This window comes from Leguminivora glycinivorella, chromosome 12 (assembly GCF_023078275.1).
Source record: "Leguminivora glycinivorella isolate SPB_JAAS2020 chromosome 12, LegGlyc_1.1, whole genome shotgun sequence".
Lineage (NCBI taxonomy): Eukaryota > Metazoa > Arthropoda > Insecta > Lepidoptera > Tortricidae > Leguminivora > Leguminivora glycinivorella.
This window is the reverse complement of record NC_062982.1, coordinates 10,111,197-10,129,798: the sequence shown is the minus strand read 5'-3', so window position 1 is coordinate 10,129,798 and position 18,602 is coordinate 10,111,197. Positions and strand designations below refer to the sequence as shown.

Sequence of the window (18,602 nt, the reverse complement as noted above, 5' to 3'; positions counted from 1 at the left end):
CCAATAAGCTATGAGCTATAAATCGCTAGCTCTCTCTTTTATTTACACGGGAGTGACTATCTTTTGTTCGTTTCTATCGAGGATAGGTCATCGCTTACTCGTATTTGGAGGGACCAGGGCTATCAAAATTGCTGTCTATTCAATATAGATTGATACGATTATTGTTTTAGTTAGTTTTACATAAAACACACCAGTGGCGGCGCGAAGAAAATAGTTTTACATAAAACATACCAGTGGCGGCGCGTCGAAAAAGTGAAGGGAGTTGTTTGTAGAATAAGTGGAAGACAAGCCGCTTGGATTCGAGACCTATGGACGCCTACTGTCCGCCTTAGAGCGTTTTCACATTATCCGATCTGATGTCGGAAGGATTTCAAAGGAAAAAATCAAAGATGGTGGCGTAAATATATGGGATATCGGTCCGACATCCGATATCGGATCGGATAATGTGAAAACGCACTTAGGCGCCATCAGAAAGTCTTAAAATTCGTAATCTGAAAAAATCATAATCTTACAAAAATCAGATCAACACATTGCACTTAGTGGCACTTAGGCCGATAGTAGGCTTCTGGTACTCGTAGAATCAGTAAAGTTGTTTGATTTGGTATATTATGTGTCGTTTCTCAGCAAAGACTCATTTCGTAGCTCGTCAGAAGGATCGTAAGGACGTTTTGACAGGTTATCCGTATAAAGTTACAACTGTTACAGATATAAGTAGTGCGAAAAGGGTTTCCCTCGTATTTTTCCGGAAACGTTCGTATTTGTCATGCTAGATGTCAGTATATCTTGTACTGAGACTGACCATAAATTAAATATAACAAGATCATACCATCCCATACATTAAAATGCGACCGCCTACGAACGCGCTTACACTCCACCACACATAGATGGCGCAACAAAAAAAATGTCTTGTAGCTTTCGATTATACTTGTAGATGGCGTTAAGTGTCACTTTTGACATAGATTTACGGCTCTGAATTGACACTTAATGCCAATCTACAAATAATCGGTGGCAACAAGGCATTTTTTTGTGGCGCCATCTATGTGTGGTGGAGTATAAGCGCGTTCGTAGGCGGTCGCATTTTAATGTATGGGATGGTATGATCTTGTTATACTTAATTTATGGACTGACTGAAATAGCATGACACGTTCGTACGTCTCCGTAACAATACGAAGGCAAATCTACTACATCGGTACAAGCAAACTTCATTCTTATCTTTCGTCTGTAGCTAATACATATGTTCGGTAGTTTTCGAAAGTGTCTCTAGATGGGCTGTTAGGCTCGTTTTACCAATGTTGTTTTTTAGCGTTCCGTGCAAAAGGAACCCTTATGGTGCGACTCTATTTTTCCTAATTTCAATAAACGTAGTTACATGATCGAACAGTATATATGTAACTGTAACAGTGCAAGTCGATAACTTAGGCTGTATCTCCACTTATTTTTATTTTTTGCAATTTATGTTTATGTCATGTTACTAAATGCAATCGTTTAGACATTAGGCAAACTATTACTTTTTTTTTTACATTTTTTTTTGTACAACGATCTGTTAGTGACCTGGGTTCTAGCAGAATTACCAGTTGCTTCGCCCGAAACAGTGGAGCATATAACTGAGCCAGGACCCTTTTGTTTTGCTGCAACGCACACATCAAAGCAAACCCACCCATATTTTAATGTATGCTATTGTTGTTTTTTCTGTAGTGTTAGTACTTTTTATTGTTTTCCCCTCACTAGCTCGGAAACACGTGTTTTGTCCTTTAATACCAGCGGGTAAAAACGCATTTTATCCACTAGTGGGTAAAGTAATTTGACCTTGAATAAAGTCAAATTAACTGCTTTAAAATTGATAAAGGTAGTTGAATCTAGTAATAAAGATGATTTACCACCTGTTGAACTACTCAAAAGCAGTGATAAACGCATTTTTTGCGTTGTAGTTTCCTCGCTATAGTGAGGGGAAAAGTTTTGTGTTACACTCGGGTGCAAATGTATTTTCCTTCTCGTGTGTTAAAAAACTCGCAAGTTCAGGATTCTATTCTCGAACCACTCGCTTCGCTCGTGGTTCAGCTATAGAATCCTTTCACTTGCTCGTTTTTCAATTCCACACTCGGCGTTAAAATACAACTTTGCCCCCTTGTATAACAAATAACTATTATTGTTGTTTTAATTGTTTAATTTTGGTGTGTATTGTAGCAAACAAATAAATGATTATCTTATCTTATCTCCACTGAAGATGTACGAGGGTGCGTAACGAAAGGTGTGTTTGTTGACAACTGAAATATTATTTTTCAGTTTGGTATATATCCTCGCTCAATGCGAAGTGATTTTATTAGTTCTCTACAAACAGACTCTTCGCTTCGCGTCGTGGCCCATTTAGTGAAAAAGACTTAGTCAGTTTTCACATTATCCGATCTGATATCGGATGTCGGAAGGATTTCAATAGAAACAATCTAAGATGGCGCCTGTAATGTATGGGATATCGGTCCGACATCCGATATCGGATCGGATAATGTGAAAATGCACTTACTATTCCATATACTCTATGCTTTAGCGGCAACCGACACTCGGGCGACGCACGTCGTAAGACGCGGAACGGACGCCAGCGCCGCGCCGCCTGAGTGTACTAGCCCGAGTGTACTAGCTGCGTACCCCAAACAAAACAAAATGTCTTTCCTATACAAAATGTACCTACTGAGGAGATGTTTTTAAATTAATACACTCGGGCGGCACGGCGCAGGCGTCCGTTCCGCGTCTTACGACGTTCGTCGCCTGTGTGTAGATAGTCCCTTAGACTTCCTACGAGTAGACTTACTACATTTCTAGCAGGGAAATTTATAATCAATCAGTAGCTATAGGTACCTACTACCTACACTCTTCTACTTACGTGAATACGTGCATCATCAATCATCGTTCGCTTGCCCTCATCCCAGTTACTTGGGGTCGCCGCAACATGTCTTCTCCCATACCTCTAACGGACGTCATCTCATCATTCACTTGCATTCGTTCCATATCAGCTCTCACGCAGTCCATCCACCTCTTCTTCGGCTTTCCTCTCGCGCTTCCTTCGTCCACACTCATCCATAATAGGTACTTGTTTCGTAACATGACTTTCATCCCTTCGCATCAAAAACATATGTAACTCCGTATACGAGGGTCATGCCAAAAGAAATTAGATACTCAAAATTTACATACTTTATTCTTTATTACAGCTATCTATTTTTTCGAAGTATTCACCGTGAACACGTATACACGTTTTCATCCGTCTAAACCACTTAGAAAATACCGATGACCACTCTTCTTTAGACACCTCAGAAATTTCGTAATTATACGCAGCCAACGCATCTTCTTTGTTCTCAAATCGCCTTCCTTTTAATTTTTCTTTAATTTTAGGAAAAAGATAAAAATCACAGGGGGCTAGGTCAGGGGAATATGGGGGGGTGGAGCAGAATAGTCACGTTTTTTGAGCTGAAATAGTCAAGTGTTCTAGCGGAAGTGTGCGGGGCAGCGTTGTCGTGGTGCCAGAGCAGGTGCCGGGTTCCTGACTTCGGCCGCTTGTCACACCAAGCTGACAGTACTCTTGGGGCACAAACTGTCACATACCATTCTGAATTAACTGTCTTTTGATCTTCTAGCACTATTGTAGCAATATGTCCCGTCTTGCAGAAAAATGAGGCAACCATTTGTTTTTATATGCTTCGAGTTCGGCGACATTTTGTTGGCGTCGGCTCATCTTCAAAACACCATACTGTGGACTGTCGCTTTGTTTCGGGATCGTAGTTATATAGCCATGTTTCGTCACCAGTAAGTATATCATATACGTTTTTGTTCTCGCCTGCGTCGAATTTATCTATCATAAATTTGCACCAATCCACGCGACGGTCTTTCTGTAAATCGGTGAGCTTGTGCGGCACCCATCTTGAACAACGCTTATGAAGAGACAGTTTACTATGAATTATAGTTTGCAATGCTGCTGATCCAATGCCCAGTTCACGCTCGAGCTCTACATATGTAATTCGTCGGTTCGCACGAATATTTTTTTCCACAGTCTTTACATTTTCTTCAGTGACTGCGGTTGGCGGCCGTCCGGTCTTCGCCTCATCTTCAAAGCTCTCCCGTCCTCTTTTAAATTCAGCAAACCAATTGAAAACATGTTGCACGTGAACACGCAGACTCTCCAAAAGTCGAGACTAAAAGTTCAAAACACTCTTGAGGTGTTAAACCTTTTTTAAAGTCATAATATATCATAACACGAAAATCATGTCGAGTAAGCTCCATTGTTGCGGAAAATTCCCGCCAAAATTATTTAGAAAAAAAATAATTAAAAAAGGAATCCTAAGAATTTCCAAGTGTTCCATTTTTAAATTTATAAGCAGATAACCTACCTTTACATTGGTGTATAACTGGCCAGTATCAATCAAATGACCATGGAGTATCTAACTTCTTTTGGCATGACCCTCGTAGACGGATAAAGTCTAAGAAAAAAACGTACCTCAAAGCCCTAGAGAAAAAGGTACGGTGGCCTAGATGACGTTACACCTTTGGGGAACGCTCGGCTAGATGGCGTTAATATTTATATTTGACATTTTAACACATATCAAGCTAAGAATATGGGCCAAATTGTCAAAACTGAGGTTCAAAAGTTGTAAGCCTGTTTCGATAGATGGCAATCTATGCAGTGTGATTACACATTTTACTTTCACAGTAACTCTCTATAATACTCGATCCTCTTTGCTTCGCATCAAAACGTGCACTTGAAAATTAAAACTTCGTATTTCGATCAGAATGTTTATTTCGCCAAACCAAGATATGAAACGTGCAAATGGCCCGGCAGTTCAAGTTTGGTCGTAAAATTTTTTGCTCCTCCATATAGATTATAGTTACACAGACACCGCATTATACAGCGTTTTCAAAAAGCGCGTGTTTCTTTTTTATACTTCGTCGGTGGCTATTAAGCATACGGTCCGTCTGGTGGAAAGCGGTCACCGTAACCTATGGACGCCTGTAACTCAAGGTGTCACATGCGCGTTGCCAACCCACCATTAGGAACTTGTACACTCCTTTTTGCTGTGTTAAGTACACAGCAAAAAGGAGTGTACAAATTCTAAGGAGGGTTCGGGTTGCCGATGACTCAAAGGACAATAGACGGAACAAATTAGTTCCGTGTAGGTCCTTCCGTCACCAGCACACCGCACCCTCGTTGTGTTCACCAACTTGTACAAAACTGGTAAAATTCCACGATTTGAGCAGCGCACTTGAGTAGCATCACTAGTAGGGATGTTACGAATATTTGCATTCGCATTCGCATATGCGAAAGATTCGCATTCTTTTAAACATTTGCATTGACATTCGCATTCGCTTCAAACGATGCGAATGTTTTGCGAATGCGAATATGTGCAAGTCGCAGCTTGTTCCTCGCCCGCGCCGGCCACTCCAATTGCTACTTGTCGACTGTTGACTCGCGCATGCGCAGATAGGTCAAATTCGTACGGCGTGAAGTTCGTACTCGGCATTTTGACCAATAGTAAGCATTTTATTTTTTTTACCTAGCGGGTTGTTGGTGATTGCTTGGTTTTTATTTTGGTTTTTTATGAAATTCAGCGATATTCGCATTCGCATTCGTATTCGCACATTCGCATTCTGAATATTCGCATTCGCATTCGCGAATGTGACACATGCGACATTCGTGACATCCCTAATCACTAGTATCTCCCACTATTATTACTTAGTATAACAACCCAGGTTGAACTCTGAAACTATATTTTTTATAAATGTACGAAATTTACACGACTGCTGGTTGTAAATGTCGATACAACTCAACCGATTACGTTTTGATACTAAAAAAAATATTGTGCGAAATCACATGATGACGTGTGACTTGGTTGACTATAACAGTGGTGGGCAAACTATTTTTCCCCTCACTAATAAATATAGCTCGGAAACACGTGTTTTCTCCTTCAATGCCAGCGGATAAAAACGCATTTTATCCATTATACATTATAAATTTGACCTTGAATATAGTCAAATGCTTTAAAATTGATAAAAGTTGGTGAATCTAGTGATAAAGATGATTTACCACCCGTGGAACTACTGGAAGCAGTGATCTATAAACGTGTTTTTTGCGTTGTACCTACTTTCCTCGCTATAGTGAGGGGAAAAGTTTTGTGTTACACACGGGTGCAAATATATTTTACTTCTCATGTGTTAAAAAACTCGCCAAGTTAAGGATTCTATTCTCGAACCACTCGCTTCGCTCGTGGTTCAACTATAGAATCCTTTCCTTGCTCGTTTTTCAATTCCACACTCGGCGTTAAAATACAACTTTGCACCCATGTATAACAAATAACTATTAATTGGGGGCCAAAATATGAAGGTTTATAGGGGCGGTCCAGAATTAAACTAAAAATGCGTTTTTACCACAGTGCTGGCCACATCAATATCGCACACTATTTTGGAGGACCGGTGGCAGGCCAAATACAACCCATACAACCATTTCAGTCGCAAAATCTTCAAATCAGTAACTAACTGTCAAATGTGACATAACGCGTGGTAACGTCGTGCAAACAATGCGACCGTATTGTTACAATAACAAAATGTAGTCGTCGTGTGCACTCGTTACGGTAACAAAATGTGTACGAATTTGTGGCTGTCAATGTCACTGTCAGAATGACTTTTAAGGACACTTTATTAGTCGACGTTTGCACACATAACGGTAACAACATGTGGACGAATTTGTGGCTGTCATTGTCACTGTCAGAACGGTTTCTGACAGTGACATTGACAGAATTTGTACACACATGTGTAGGTCTGATTACCGAACTGCTCCTAAACCAATGTAACCGCAAATGACAATCTGAAATACGAAGGTTTCTCAAACTTTCTTGTGAAGTTGTGGACTGGTTGCTTTGAATCATTTAAATATGAGCGAATTAAATAATAATAAACGACGACGACCATTTAAGCACTCTTCGACATTTTATAGAAATGTGGGAAAGTTAAGAAAAGTGCAGAATGATAATACAAATAGATAAGCACTTTATAGTTACTTAATGTATTAAATATATAATTTTTAATTCTTATTGATAAAAATGAAGTGCAGTGTTGCTTTACACAATAAAAGTAGGAATCAAATGAAATAGAGTATTTACTGTGATATTAATAGAATTTCTGTTGCGCAATGATAGTTTTTTTCAGTACAGATGCTGCTTCTTACACGCAGACTCACGCAGTAGTGCGAGCAAATCAAGCAATGATTCATTTCTTGTCTGGTCGAAACTCTTAGCTTAGATTTAGGTACTGAAAATCGTCATACGATACACGTGCGAAAAGGACATTCACAACTCGTGTCGATTTAAAACACTCCCTTCGTTCGTGTATTTATTTATCGCTACTCGTATCTACAAGTATTTTGTTTGGGTTACAAAAAAAAAACACATTATTTACTCTACTACGTTTTATTTATGTCTCTTTAACATTACAAATTTGTAGACACTTATCTATACAAAAATCTTGACAAAAGAAGTACAGATCGCTGAAATTAATGTTGATAGTAATATTAATGACGACTACTTCAACAAGTGTCAATTGTGAAATGCCGCAAAATACTAGTTGCTTTATAGAAGACCATAATAATATGATCCCCGATCCTTTACAACCCAGCAGCTCGGTACGCACGTTACGTTTTTTTTTTATCTTCTTTAGTGAGGGCAACTGAGTACGACGGCATATTTAATTGTTTATAAAGTTTGAGGATACCTGGAAAAAATTAATACAAGAATTAAGCCATTTTGAAAATAGCTTTCGGTCACGCGTGTACGCTGCGACCATTTTGCGACCGTTTGTCGACCGTTTGGTGACCGTTTGGCGACTGTTTTTTACATGGAATATTACCGTCTTAATCCATATTTTAACAACTTTATTGGTTTTCTAGGCATTATTTTTATTATTTCAGTATAGTATATGCACCGGAGCACTAAAACTTCACCAATCAATATACATAACACGCAAACACCGAGTAGTCAATAATATTATTACTGGTTAAACTGAGGTAAATTGATGGCGCGTTGATAAATTTAGACTTATTTTATGAAATCACTCGAGCAATTTAATTGGCCATGGTAATTAGCCCACATTATATTACAAATGCAAACAATATTTATCTTTAACAAATTCTTACGCCATTACATTTTAATGTCAAATGGTTTTATTTCTTTTTTACTTTGACGTCTCTGACAGTCGCCATTTGAAAAGAATGAAATGAACGAATGATTTTGGGAAAGTAGTCGCCAAACGGTAACAATGTGTGCACGCGTAGTGCACACTTCTGTCACTTCTGTGACCATTTGTGCCTGTTACCAATCGTCCCCATTTGGGTCGCCGCGACTAAACGTCGACCGTACTGCGACTAAACATTGAGACCCGAAGACCTGTGTGTACACAAAATAGGAGGATTTGCGTAGGAACGGCGACCGATTTTGGTTATATGGGAATACTTTCGCGGGCCAGAGATGGATGAATAGGGAATATGCGTGATTTTTTTATGCGATTCTAATAGTTACTACATTACTAAAAATAAATATAACACATCCAAAGTATAAACTAAGAAACTAGAAAAAAATATATGTGTATGGTGTCTATTTCAGTTTAGAAAAAAATAATTAAAACCACTATCATTTATGGGCAATTTAAACGCGGTCATTTTGGTGCGCTTGATCGAGCGATTCGAGCGTAATCTGACGTCACACGTCAGCACCGTACACACGAGTGGGAGCGAGAAAAGAATGACTCTTTCTCGCTGCCACTTACAGATGTCAAGTGTATCACGACTTAACGTTGCGCTTTGAGAATTTGAGCGGAAATTTAAAAAAAAAGCCACTTAGAAAATTATATTTCACTATATTACGATAAATTTCAAAAGTTATTTGTAAATGTAGGTATGTTTTTTAGCAATAAAGATTACTATACTCCAATTGCTAATTCGAGTCCAAAAAAACTACGACAGATACGTCAATGTCACAGCTGTCAATGTCACTTATGTCACTGTCAAAATACTTTTCAGGTTTCGCCAACCTTCTACATTCTTTATTTGGCACGTAAGAAATCCAAGAATACTTGATGATAAAATTGTGAAGAAAATTCGTTTTAGTTTTTTTGTTTTAATTCTCATACGTCAAATTAGTTCCACCGGTCGCCACTACTGATAAATGTTGGTAATTCACATTATATTATGTGTATTTGTGACAATCAACATCACCTTCATTCACGTTGCTAATTAAAACTAGTACCTGAACTGGCTCTCAGAATGGCGCGTGGCGAAGTCAGGGGCTCACGAAAGGTATTTCCTTAGCGTATTGAACGAGTGCCCAATGTATCTCTGAGACTCCTCAGGAGATTTGGAACCATTAATTGAAGAACATTACTCAAACTTACTTACATACTTACAAATACTCTCTTTAAGGTAAAACAATAGATCATTACATGTGCCATTTTTTATCTATAGGTTTATAAGTGTCCGTTGTCAATAAAGCGCTACTTGCATATTAACGTCTGTCTATCATATATCAGAGATGTAGTCTGTATATCTGTGTATCATACATAATAATAAATTCAAATAAAGTTTGACAGACCATGGTGTCATGGCCGCTTCCAAAACAATGGCGGCCGTGGCAACCATAAAGCCCACTATACACTATTTCGCTGATTGTAAAATATATGTATAAAAAATTGGTCACAATATCTATATCATCAATAGTTTGTTCTATACCGCAAAATATAGCACCAAATGTTATTGATACCTGAAGTGATACAAGCGCAATACCAACTTTACAACTAAAAATCACGGAAAAAAAGAAAAAAAATCGAGCGTCCTAGTATTTATGTAAATAATAAAAGACTATTAAATATATAAATCAAAGGATTGAAATAAATAGTAAATAATTTATCTTGGCGTGTGTTTTTATAAAAAAGGATTATACTATTTTACAAACATTTTATTGCAGTGGCAACATCGTAGTAGTTTTTTTGGACTCGAATTAGCAATTGGAGTATAATAAAAATATTTCTGGTCATTTTGGAGTTACGTGCATATTGCGGCTATGCCCACCACTGGTCTAGTAGTTGAGGTGGTCTGTGTCCATATAACAGTACTCTAGCCATTAGCGGCTTCACTTCGCATTTGCTTCATTACTATCATTAGCGAAAAACTTGCAGTTGCAATAATTCTACTTTTATGTCTTTCGCATTACGGTATATTTTTGCCATGTGTTTGTACGTTCGTCCTAATTAGTTAAGAGCGGTTTTGTTTAAGCAAAATAACGTGGGTTAAGTTTTAATACGAGTGAAGTGCAGCGAGGGTAGTTTTGAATAAGTCTTTGACGAGTACAAAATGGTGCAACATTTGTAGCGCGTGCTAATTGCGATTTTTATCTTTTTAATTAGACTGTAACTAAAAAAAAATTAAACCAGGCGGGCCGGCACGGTCGCGTGATAAAGTGTATCACGTTAGTCCGGCATTTTCGCACTATTTTTAAGTGCGATAGGGACAACCGATGCGGTAGGGTTTATCATTATCACATTTTAAGTGTGCTACGCACGCTAAAAGCAGCGACTTTGGACTCGATTTTTTTTGTAATAGCTATTAAGGTTTAGACATTTTTAAATTAAAAAAAAAATGGCAAAATGACCTCCGGTTGTGGAATGAGGTCTCTGCCGAGGTTTTCCCTAGGGTGGAATCCTTCAAAAAAGGAGTGTACAGTAGGTACAGATTTCTAAAGGTTTGGTAACGCGCAAGCGACACATCTGCATACCATCAGGCGAGTCGTATTCTTGTTTTCCACCATGTGGTACATGAAAAAAATCACAGCTCTGATAGGACATAAACCTGCAACCTTCTGGAAAGGCTTACTTCCCCATATCCCCAGATCCCCACTATTTTTTAAAGCCTTTGACATCTATCTATCACCTATTTTGCATTGTCTGATAGTTACTATATTTCTGCAGGTACCTAATTCAGAAGTGTTTGTATATATTTGCCAACACATTCGCAGAAATTGAACACTGCGTAGGCACAAGGCGGCCTTATTAAACTGCTTGATCAGCGTCAGTTGATAGCTACGTGAAACTATGCAAGAGCTCCCACAGTCACTTGTTATTTAGACCCATCGCACACGAGTTAAGAGGACTGCACGACTGTAGCACACGTCGGACACTGGCGATCAAATATATGAAAGAGGCGCGTTCCTAGCACACAGTCTAATCTCGTGTAGGTGAACGCGTACTATGCTTGTATGAGTCGACTGTTCGCGTTTTTGACAGGCAGTAACTGTGAGGTAACCGAGAGGGGATGGGCGGCACTTTCAGCGGGGAGCGGGAGTGGCCATACTGTACGATAGTACTCTTTATTATACTGTGACAATAGTACCTATCTGTAGGCGCAGGTCGGCACAGTAGCTCGGTTTCTCTTGCCACTGCCAGTCTTTTCTAATCCATTTTCGTTGGTGCAAGTGGCCCTAAGCTGTACAAAATCGCAGAGTCGTGTTCAATTGCCCTAACAACCACGTCAAACCTATCCATAGCAGCGCTAAATGCGTCAATAAACAAATCAGTGTTAGTAAACGGTCCCAAGGACCATATCGTTTAAATTCAGTCATTGAGATCAATGAATCGAGTGGACAATGAGTTTGAATTTGCGACGGGCCGCGGTTGGTCGAGTGATTTGCGCACGCTGTGCTAATCAAGCACTAAACAAGGCCTTTATTCACTTTTACTTAGCATTTGCCTCTTGGAACCAGTGTAATACGATCTCTGATTATTTAGAATTGTGTAAAATCTCGAGGTCACGCGTATATTGGTAGTTTCTGACGATATGCAATATTGGCGAGAAAAGCAGCTCAGTTTATTTCTTGAGGCGCAGTGTCAAAGTGAGTTGCCTGCGCTTTGCTTGTGCCTATGAACTAAATAAAAAAAAAGTGATCGATTGAAAATCGAACGATTGTTAAGGGTCGATTGTGTTGTGCCAACAGGTACAGGACGTGATGATATTCCTGTGATTGGATACCTATTGAGTGAGAATGACGACTTATGGACGTTGGACGCTGTATGATGGCGGTATGGAAAATGTACAGGTAAGTTTCACAAAAATTACTTAATTTTTCCCTAAACTATTAGGTATAGGTACGGACTACCTTATTACAAACTAATTCATAGATTAATATCTAACTCAAATCCTAACATATGACATAGGTAGGTACACTGACGCATAAATCTAAGGGTATCATATCGAGGATTTACTGATGAAACTCGATAAATCGAGATAATTTGTCCTTGAAATAACAACATTGTGGAAATTATATTCATATTAACTATAACAATGTGGAAATTACACATACCTAGTTCGAATTTCAAAAACCAGTTTGTTCAACTTATCGGGTTTCACCAGTAAACCCTCGATATGCTGAAAGAAAGCTTAGATACATATGTAAGTAATATACTTTCGCCAAAATGCACAAACGAAGTTGAGTGTGTATCAGTGGCGGCTGGTGAAAATTTCTGCTAGGCAACACCAAAGCAAAAAGAAACCTACCTTAACATTAGGTACTTTACTAGTAATCTATTTTAGGCAAGCCGGTGGGAATCGGCTTGTATGGACCAGCCGCTGCTGGTGTGTATAGTTAGAAATAATTTACCTGTGTTTACCTATAGTTTAATAGGTAATACGCGTAGGTATAACTATAGGTACTTACCTAGGAATGTGCTTATTACTTATTTATTAGTAGGTGGTATACCTAAGACCTAAAAAACAGTCTGTAACGTTGTACGAATTGTGCAACGGTATTGTTATCGGGGTTAAATGCATTAGCTATAGGGGTATGATGTAACACAGTCTAATTTTTTTGTCATTGCAGGTCACTTCTGCAAACATATTAGATTCATTTTAAAAAGGTGTTCGAAAGAATTGCGCTCACATTTAGCTAATATTCCTATGACCATTTTACAGCACCCTTTTACACAGGGTGAAAATTTAAAAAGCTAATTTGAGGATATTGAAGGTAAATATCTATGGAAGGTAAATATCCCCATACATTCTACGACTATTCTCTTTCCGAACAGCTGCCTCGTAGCCGAATGGCATTTCTCTGACGCGAAACGAAAACGAAACGAAAACTCGAAAGGTAGTCTGGCTCTGTCGCGCCAATATGCAAGAGCGATAGAGATAGATGTCTACGAGCGTTTCGTTTCGTAAGTGTTTATGCCATTCGGCTACTTACCTAGACTCTATATGATATAATATAAATAATATAAATATTGGGGACACCTTACACGGATCAACTTATCCCCAAACTAAGCAAAGCTTGTACTATGGGTGCTAAGCGACGATATACATACTTAAATTGATAAATACATATACTTATATACATAGAAAACATCCATGACTCAGGAACAAATATCTGTGCTCATCACACAAATAAATGCCCTTACCGGGATTCGAACCCATCAGGACCGCGGCTTAGCAGGCAGGGTCACTACCGACTGAGCCAGACCGGTCGTTAACTATGACTCTAGTATTCATTATCATGCCATTTTAAATGACGTTTTAGTATCTAAGTAAAAAGAAGGCATGTGTAACAATCGAATGTTTCTCAATTTAATGATTAAAGATTAACTACTAAACTAAAGATTTTACAACTCATTGAAAATCGTATGAATTATATTAAAAACCGCGTTAACACTCAATGCCAGACAATCACCTTTTGACCTCAATTTCGCCTGGCCCATAAAGTTCAGGAACAATAAGCCGTCGATTGCAAGCCAATGCACACGGGACCTTGGGAGGATGTTGACGTGACTAAGTGTTACTCATCGCCATCTCATCGACATCGACATCTTTAGGTTTTCTTTATTGGTCTTGTATTGTTCTCATGTTCTGACCAATTCGCAGTTTAGCTGTACTAGACAGGGCCGGATTTCCAACTAGACCTAGAAAAGGCTTCGATTGGGCCTTATGGCCCAGGAACCCTGAGACCCGAAATTCTGTGCTCTATTAAGTGCTAATTAATGTCACTAATAAATTCGTCTCTGTGAATTTAGTCACCCACTTATCTACGCGGTCTACATACTGTAGGTAATAATTAACCCATTGGCATCAATAATAATTATGACTTCTACTTCATACCTACGAAACTAATTACTATTCGTTTCTGCCTACCTTCGCCTGCATGGATGATGATAATTGATTAAACGATACTACTATAAGTACCTAGGTACTCTATGTCCTGTTCATCTTCGGGCCTTAGACTATCTCCATCGTCTCCTATCTCCAACCTGTTACTATTGCATTTATAATTATACATAGGTAGTAGAATTTCCTCAGAGACGTATGTACGGTACGAATAAGGAAGCCACCATCAGCCGGGAGGTTCAAAATAGATCCCATCCCTCAGGCAGGGCGCATAGCCAATATAATATGCCAACCATTCACGATACGATAGTAGGTATAATATACTATATTCCTCATTGACATTTTGGCTAAGTAATCGGTGCCGACACAATACCACTTTGCGTTACAAGTCTTTATGAGAGTCAAGTTCTTTTAAATTAAGATGAATGGATGTAAGACAAAGGCAAAGAGGAGCTCTGATTCATATTTCCTACCAAACTCATGGCTACAGCCAGCCAAATGTGAACTAAAATTTCATAACAACTAAGCAGCACTATACGTCACATTATATCGGTTTTTTGAGGCGATAATTTAGGTACAAGAGTGATACGAGCCCCAATGCAAATGATATCGTCTAGTATGAAAAAAATATTATGTCCTAACTTCGACCTCAAAATTCAGGATGAATTAGATGATTAGTAGAACATGTAACATAAAAACAAGAGAGCTTATAATGCATATTTTATTTATTCAAAACATAAATTAACAATTTTCCTCACTAGTAAACAAAAAAACATAATTTCACCAAATGTAACACTCGCAAAAATGTTCGTCTTCAGCGTAGCCGATGCAGAAAAGAACAACTACCACTTGGTGGCGTCACCTTTTGCATCTAAAACGGCCTTAATTCTGAGCGGCATTGTATCTACCAACTGTCTATACTCCTCAGGGGTTATTCCATTCCAGACACCCACAAGTTTCTCCTTAAAATCAGCTTTGGATTTAGAAGGATCTTTTCGCAACTTTTTCTTCATTTACCACTACAAAGTTTTTATGGGAGACAAGTCTGGACTGCTGGATGGCCATGATATGGTAGGAATTTGTTTTTGTTTCAGCCAATCCATCGTTGTCTTGCCAGTATGACATAGGGCACCATCTTGTTGAAAAGTAAATCCATTTATATACTTGAACTTTCTTATAGACGGTAGTGAATTCTATTCCAAGATGCTTTTGTATTTCTCTGCATTGACGGTTCCATCTATAAATTGCAGACATCCCACACCCTGTGCCGACATACAGCCCCAAATCATTTAAAGATGCTGGAAACTACACCTTGCGTTCAAGACAGTCTTTGTGAAATGCATCTCCTTTTTCTTGAATGACTTTACTTCGTTCATCGCCAACTATGACCTCAAATTTGGATTTGTCGCTCCATATTATTTTTCGCCACTGATCGGCAGTCCAGTTTCTGTACTTTTGTCCAAATTTCAACCTGTTAGTTTTCTGCTTTTGAGTAAGTAATGGTTTCTGTTTAGCGGTGTGAAAACCGAAGCCCATTATTTTCATTACTGTCTTTCAGGTATCGACTGAAATGTTTATTTTGATCGCGTCATGCCATAGTTAGGTAAGTTCTCCTGCTCTTGCATGACGATTTTACCTGATGATGCTCCTCAAAATCCTGTTTTCTCTTTGGCAGTTATTCTTCGACGGCCAGATTTATTTAAACAGGAGACGGTTCCGTGTTTTAGTTGATGCTGGATGATTGTATGCGCCGTAGATCTTGGCAAAAAAGGTCTTTGGATATTTTGGAACGTAGATTTGCCGCTATTGTTACTGGAAATTATAATTTTCCTCACTGATTCAGGCACCGACTTACCTCTTGCTATTTTGGTATAAAAATGTTGTAGAATAATTATATTTTTTACAGAATTTACCTTTTTATGTAGCCGTATATCATATCAGACGACTTATAATATTATTAATTCAATTTAAAATATTATTGTATTAATATAAATCTTACTAAACTATTTTTATTTAAAATAGACGACCTATTATGCCTCAAATATGAACTAGGCGTATTTTTTTGCTTTAGATATGTTATTTTTATGATATGATTATATTAAAACATATAACATTAGGGCATTTTGTACGGCGCAAGATTAAACTAGTTTTAATGGCTTAGTGTGTCGTGTATTCCATTTATCATCAAAGTCAATCTGGGTTTAAACACCAGTTTCGGAAATAAATATCGCACGTTGAAGTGTGACTAGACGATATCATTTGCATTGGGGCTCGTAGAAACCTCCATACAACATAATAATATATCATGTTTCATGTAACACATTGTTTTACACGTAGGCATGTTTTGTTTTATAAATTTGTTGTTGGATTTTATTACTTATGCATTTTGTAAGTTATTTAGGTACCTACAACGTGATTTTTAACCCCCGACGCAACAACAACGGGTGTTATAAGTTTGACGTGTCTGTCTGTCTGTGGCATAGTAGATCCCGAACGGATGAACCTATATTGATTTAGTTTTTTTTTTGTTTGAAAGCTGATTTAGTCGGGAGTGTTCATAGCCATGTTTCATGAAAATCGGTCCACTAATATGTTTTTTTTTTAATACTACGTCGGTGGCAAACAAGCATACGGTCCGCCTGATGGAAAGCGGTCACCGTAACCTATGGACGCCTGCAACTCAATAAGTGTCACATGCGCGTTGCCAACCCTTATAGACGGAGAGCTGGCAGGATTTTGGAGTAGGTCCTTGAGGCAACCTGGAAAGGTGCTCAGATGCTTCTCTGATCATAGCCAACATCAGGTCTGCAAGTCTGGCAGCTGGGGAGCGGGGCTTTATCGAGCTATGAATTTTTAAAGATTTAATTTTTTGAGGCCCAAAAAAGGTGTTTGAGGCAACCTGGAATTATTAAAAAGTGAAAATAGAGTTCCTCAGAAGTCGCATAGTATTTATGCCAGATCATTTGGCCGGGTCCTTCACCGTGCCAGAACGGTACAAAGTGGTAAAAAAAAAAATTCCAAAAAAGGTTCTTGAGGCAGTCTGTCATTTTTACCAGTGAAAGATGAGGGTCTAAATAGCCATGGAAAAATAATGCCATGACATGAGGTGGGGTCCGTACCCTGCCATTCGATCTTGAAAGTCAATTTTTTAGTTTTTCGTAAATAACTCGTAAACGGTGGCCAACAGCAAAAAAATATGTTAAACAGAAAATATCTACATAAAATTTCCTACAAGAAAGGTTATGTATGTTTTTTCGATAGGATCAATATATAAATGGATAATTTAGTAAGAAAGTTTTTTTTAATCGATTACATGCTCCGTTTTTCGTCAATACCTCGTAAACGGTGGCCTACAGCAAAAAATTATGTTAAACAGAAAATATCTACATAAAATTTCCTATAAGAAAGGTTATATAAGTTTTTTCGCTAGGATCAATTTTTTAGTTGGAAAGTATTTTTAAAGATATTTGGGCCGTTTTTTGTTGATAACTCAAAAACGGTGGCTCACAGCCAAAAATAATGTTAGACAGAATTAATCTACATAATATTTCCTACAAGAAAAGTTCTATAAGATTTTTCGCTAGGATCAATATTTTAGTTGGAAAGTATTTTTAAATAGATTTCATGGGCAGTTTTTTGTTAATAACTCGAAATCGGTGGCTCACAGCCAAAAATAATGTTATACAGAATTAATCTACATAATATTTCCTACAAAAAAGGTTCTATAATATTTTTCGCTAGAATCAATATTTTAGTTGGAAAGTATTTTTGAATAGATTTCATGGGCCGTTTTTTGTTTATAACTCGAAATCGGTGGCTCACAGCCAAAACTAATGTTTCACAGAATTAATCTTCTTAATATTTCCTACAAGAAAGGTTCTATAATATTTTTCGCTAGGATCAATATTTTAGTTGGAAAGTATTTTTAAATAGATTTCATGGGCCGTTTTTTGTAAATACCTCGTAAACGGTGGCCCACAGCTAAATAAAATGTTCAGGAGAAAAAATCTACATAAAATTTCCTACAAGAAAGGTTCTATACGTTTTTTCGCTAGAAACAATATTTTAGTTGGAAAGTATTTTTAAATAGATTACATGGGCCGCTTTTTGTTGATAACTCAAAAACGGTGGCCCATTACCGGAAATAATATTAAACAGAAATAATCTATGTAATATTTGCTACAAGAAACGTTATGTAAGATTTTTCGTTAGGATCAATATTTTAGTAGGACAGTATTTTAAATAGATTACACGAGCCGTTTTTTGCAAATAACTCGAAAACGGTGGTCCACAGCTAAATTAATCTTCAAACATAAAATTTGCTACAGTAAAAGTTTTGTACGTTTTTTCGCTAGGATCAATAATATTTAAATAGATTTATTTATTTATTTACACAAAGAAAATTACACAGTATGACAGTGTACAAAACTAAAGCACC

At 37.9% G+C, this 18,602-nt stretch overlaps 1 protein-coding gene across 1 annotated transcript in view; it reads left to right on the top strand.

Moving 5' to 3' along the window:
* The first annotated feature begins 11,945 nt into the window (after positions 1-11,945).
* LOC125231864 (breast cancer anti-estrogen resistance protein 1) overlaps positions 11,946-18,602 on the top strand; it is a 168,781-nt gene continuing 162,124 nt past the window's right edge. Inside the window, exon 1 of the mRNA XM_048137449.1 lies at positions 11,946-12,110. Coding sequence (XP_047993406.1) covers positions 12,057-12,110 — 54 coding nt within the window. The 5' untranslated portion in view covers positions 11,946-12,056. The remainder of the gene's footprint in view (positions 12,111-18,602) is intronic.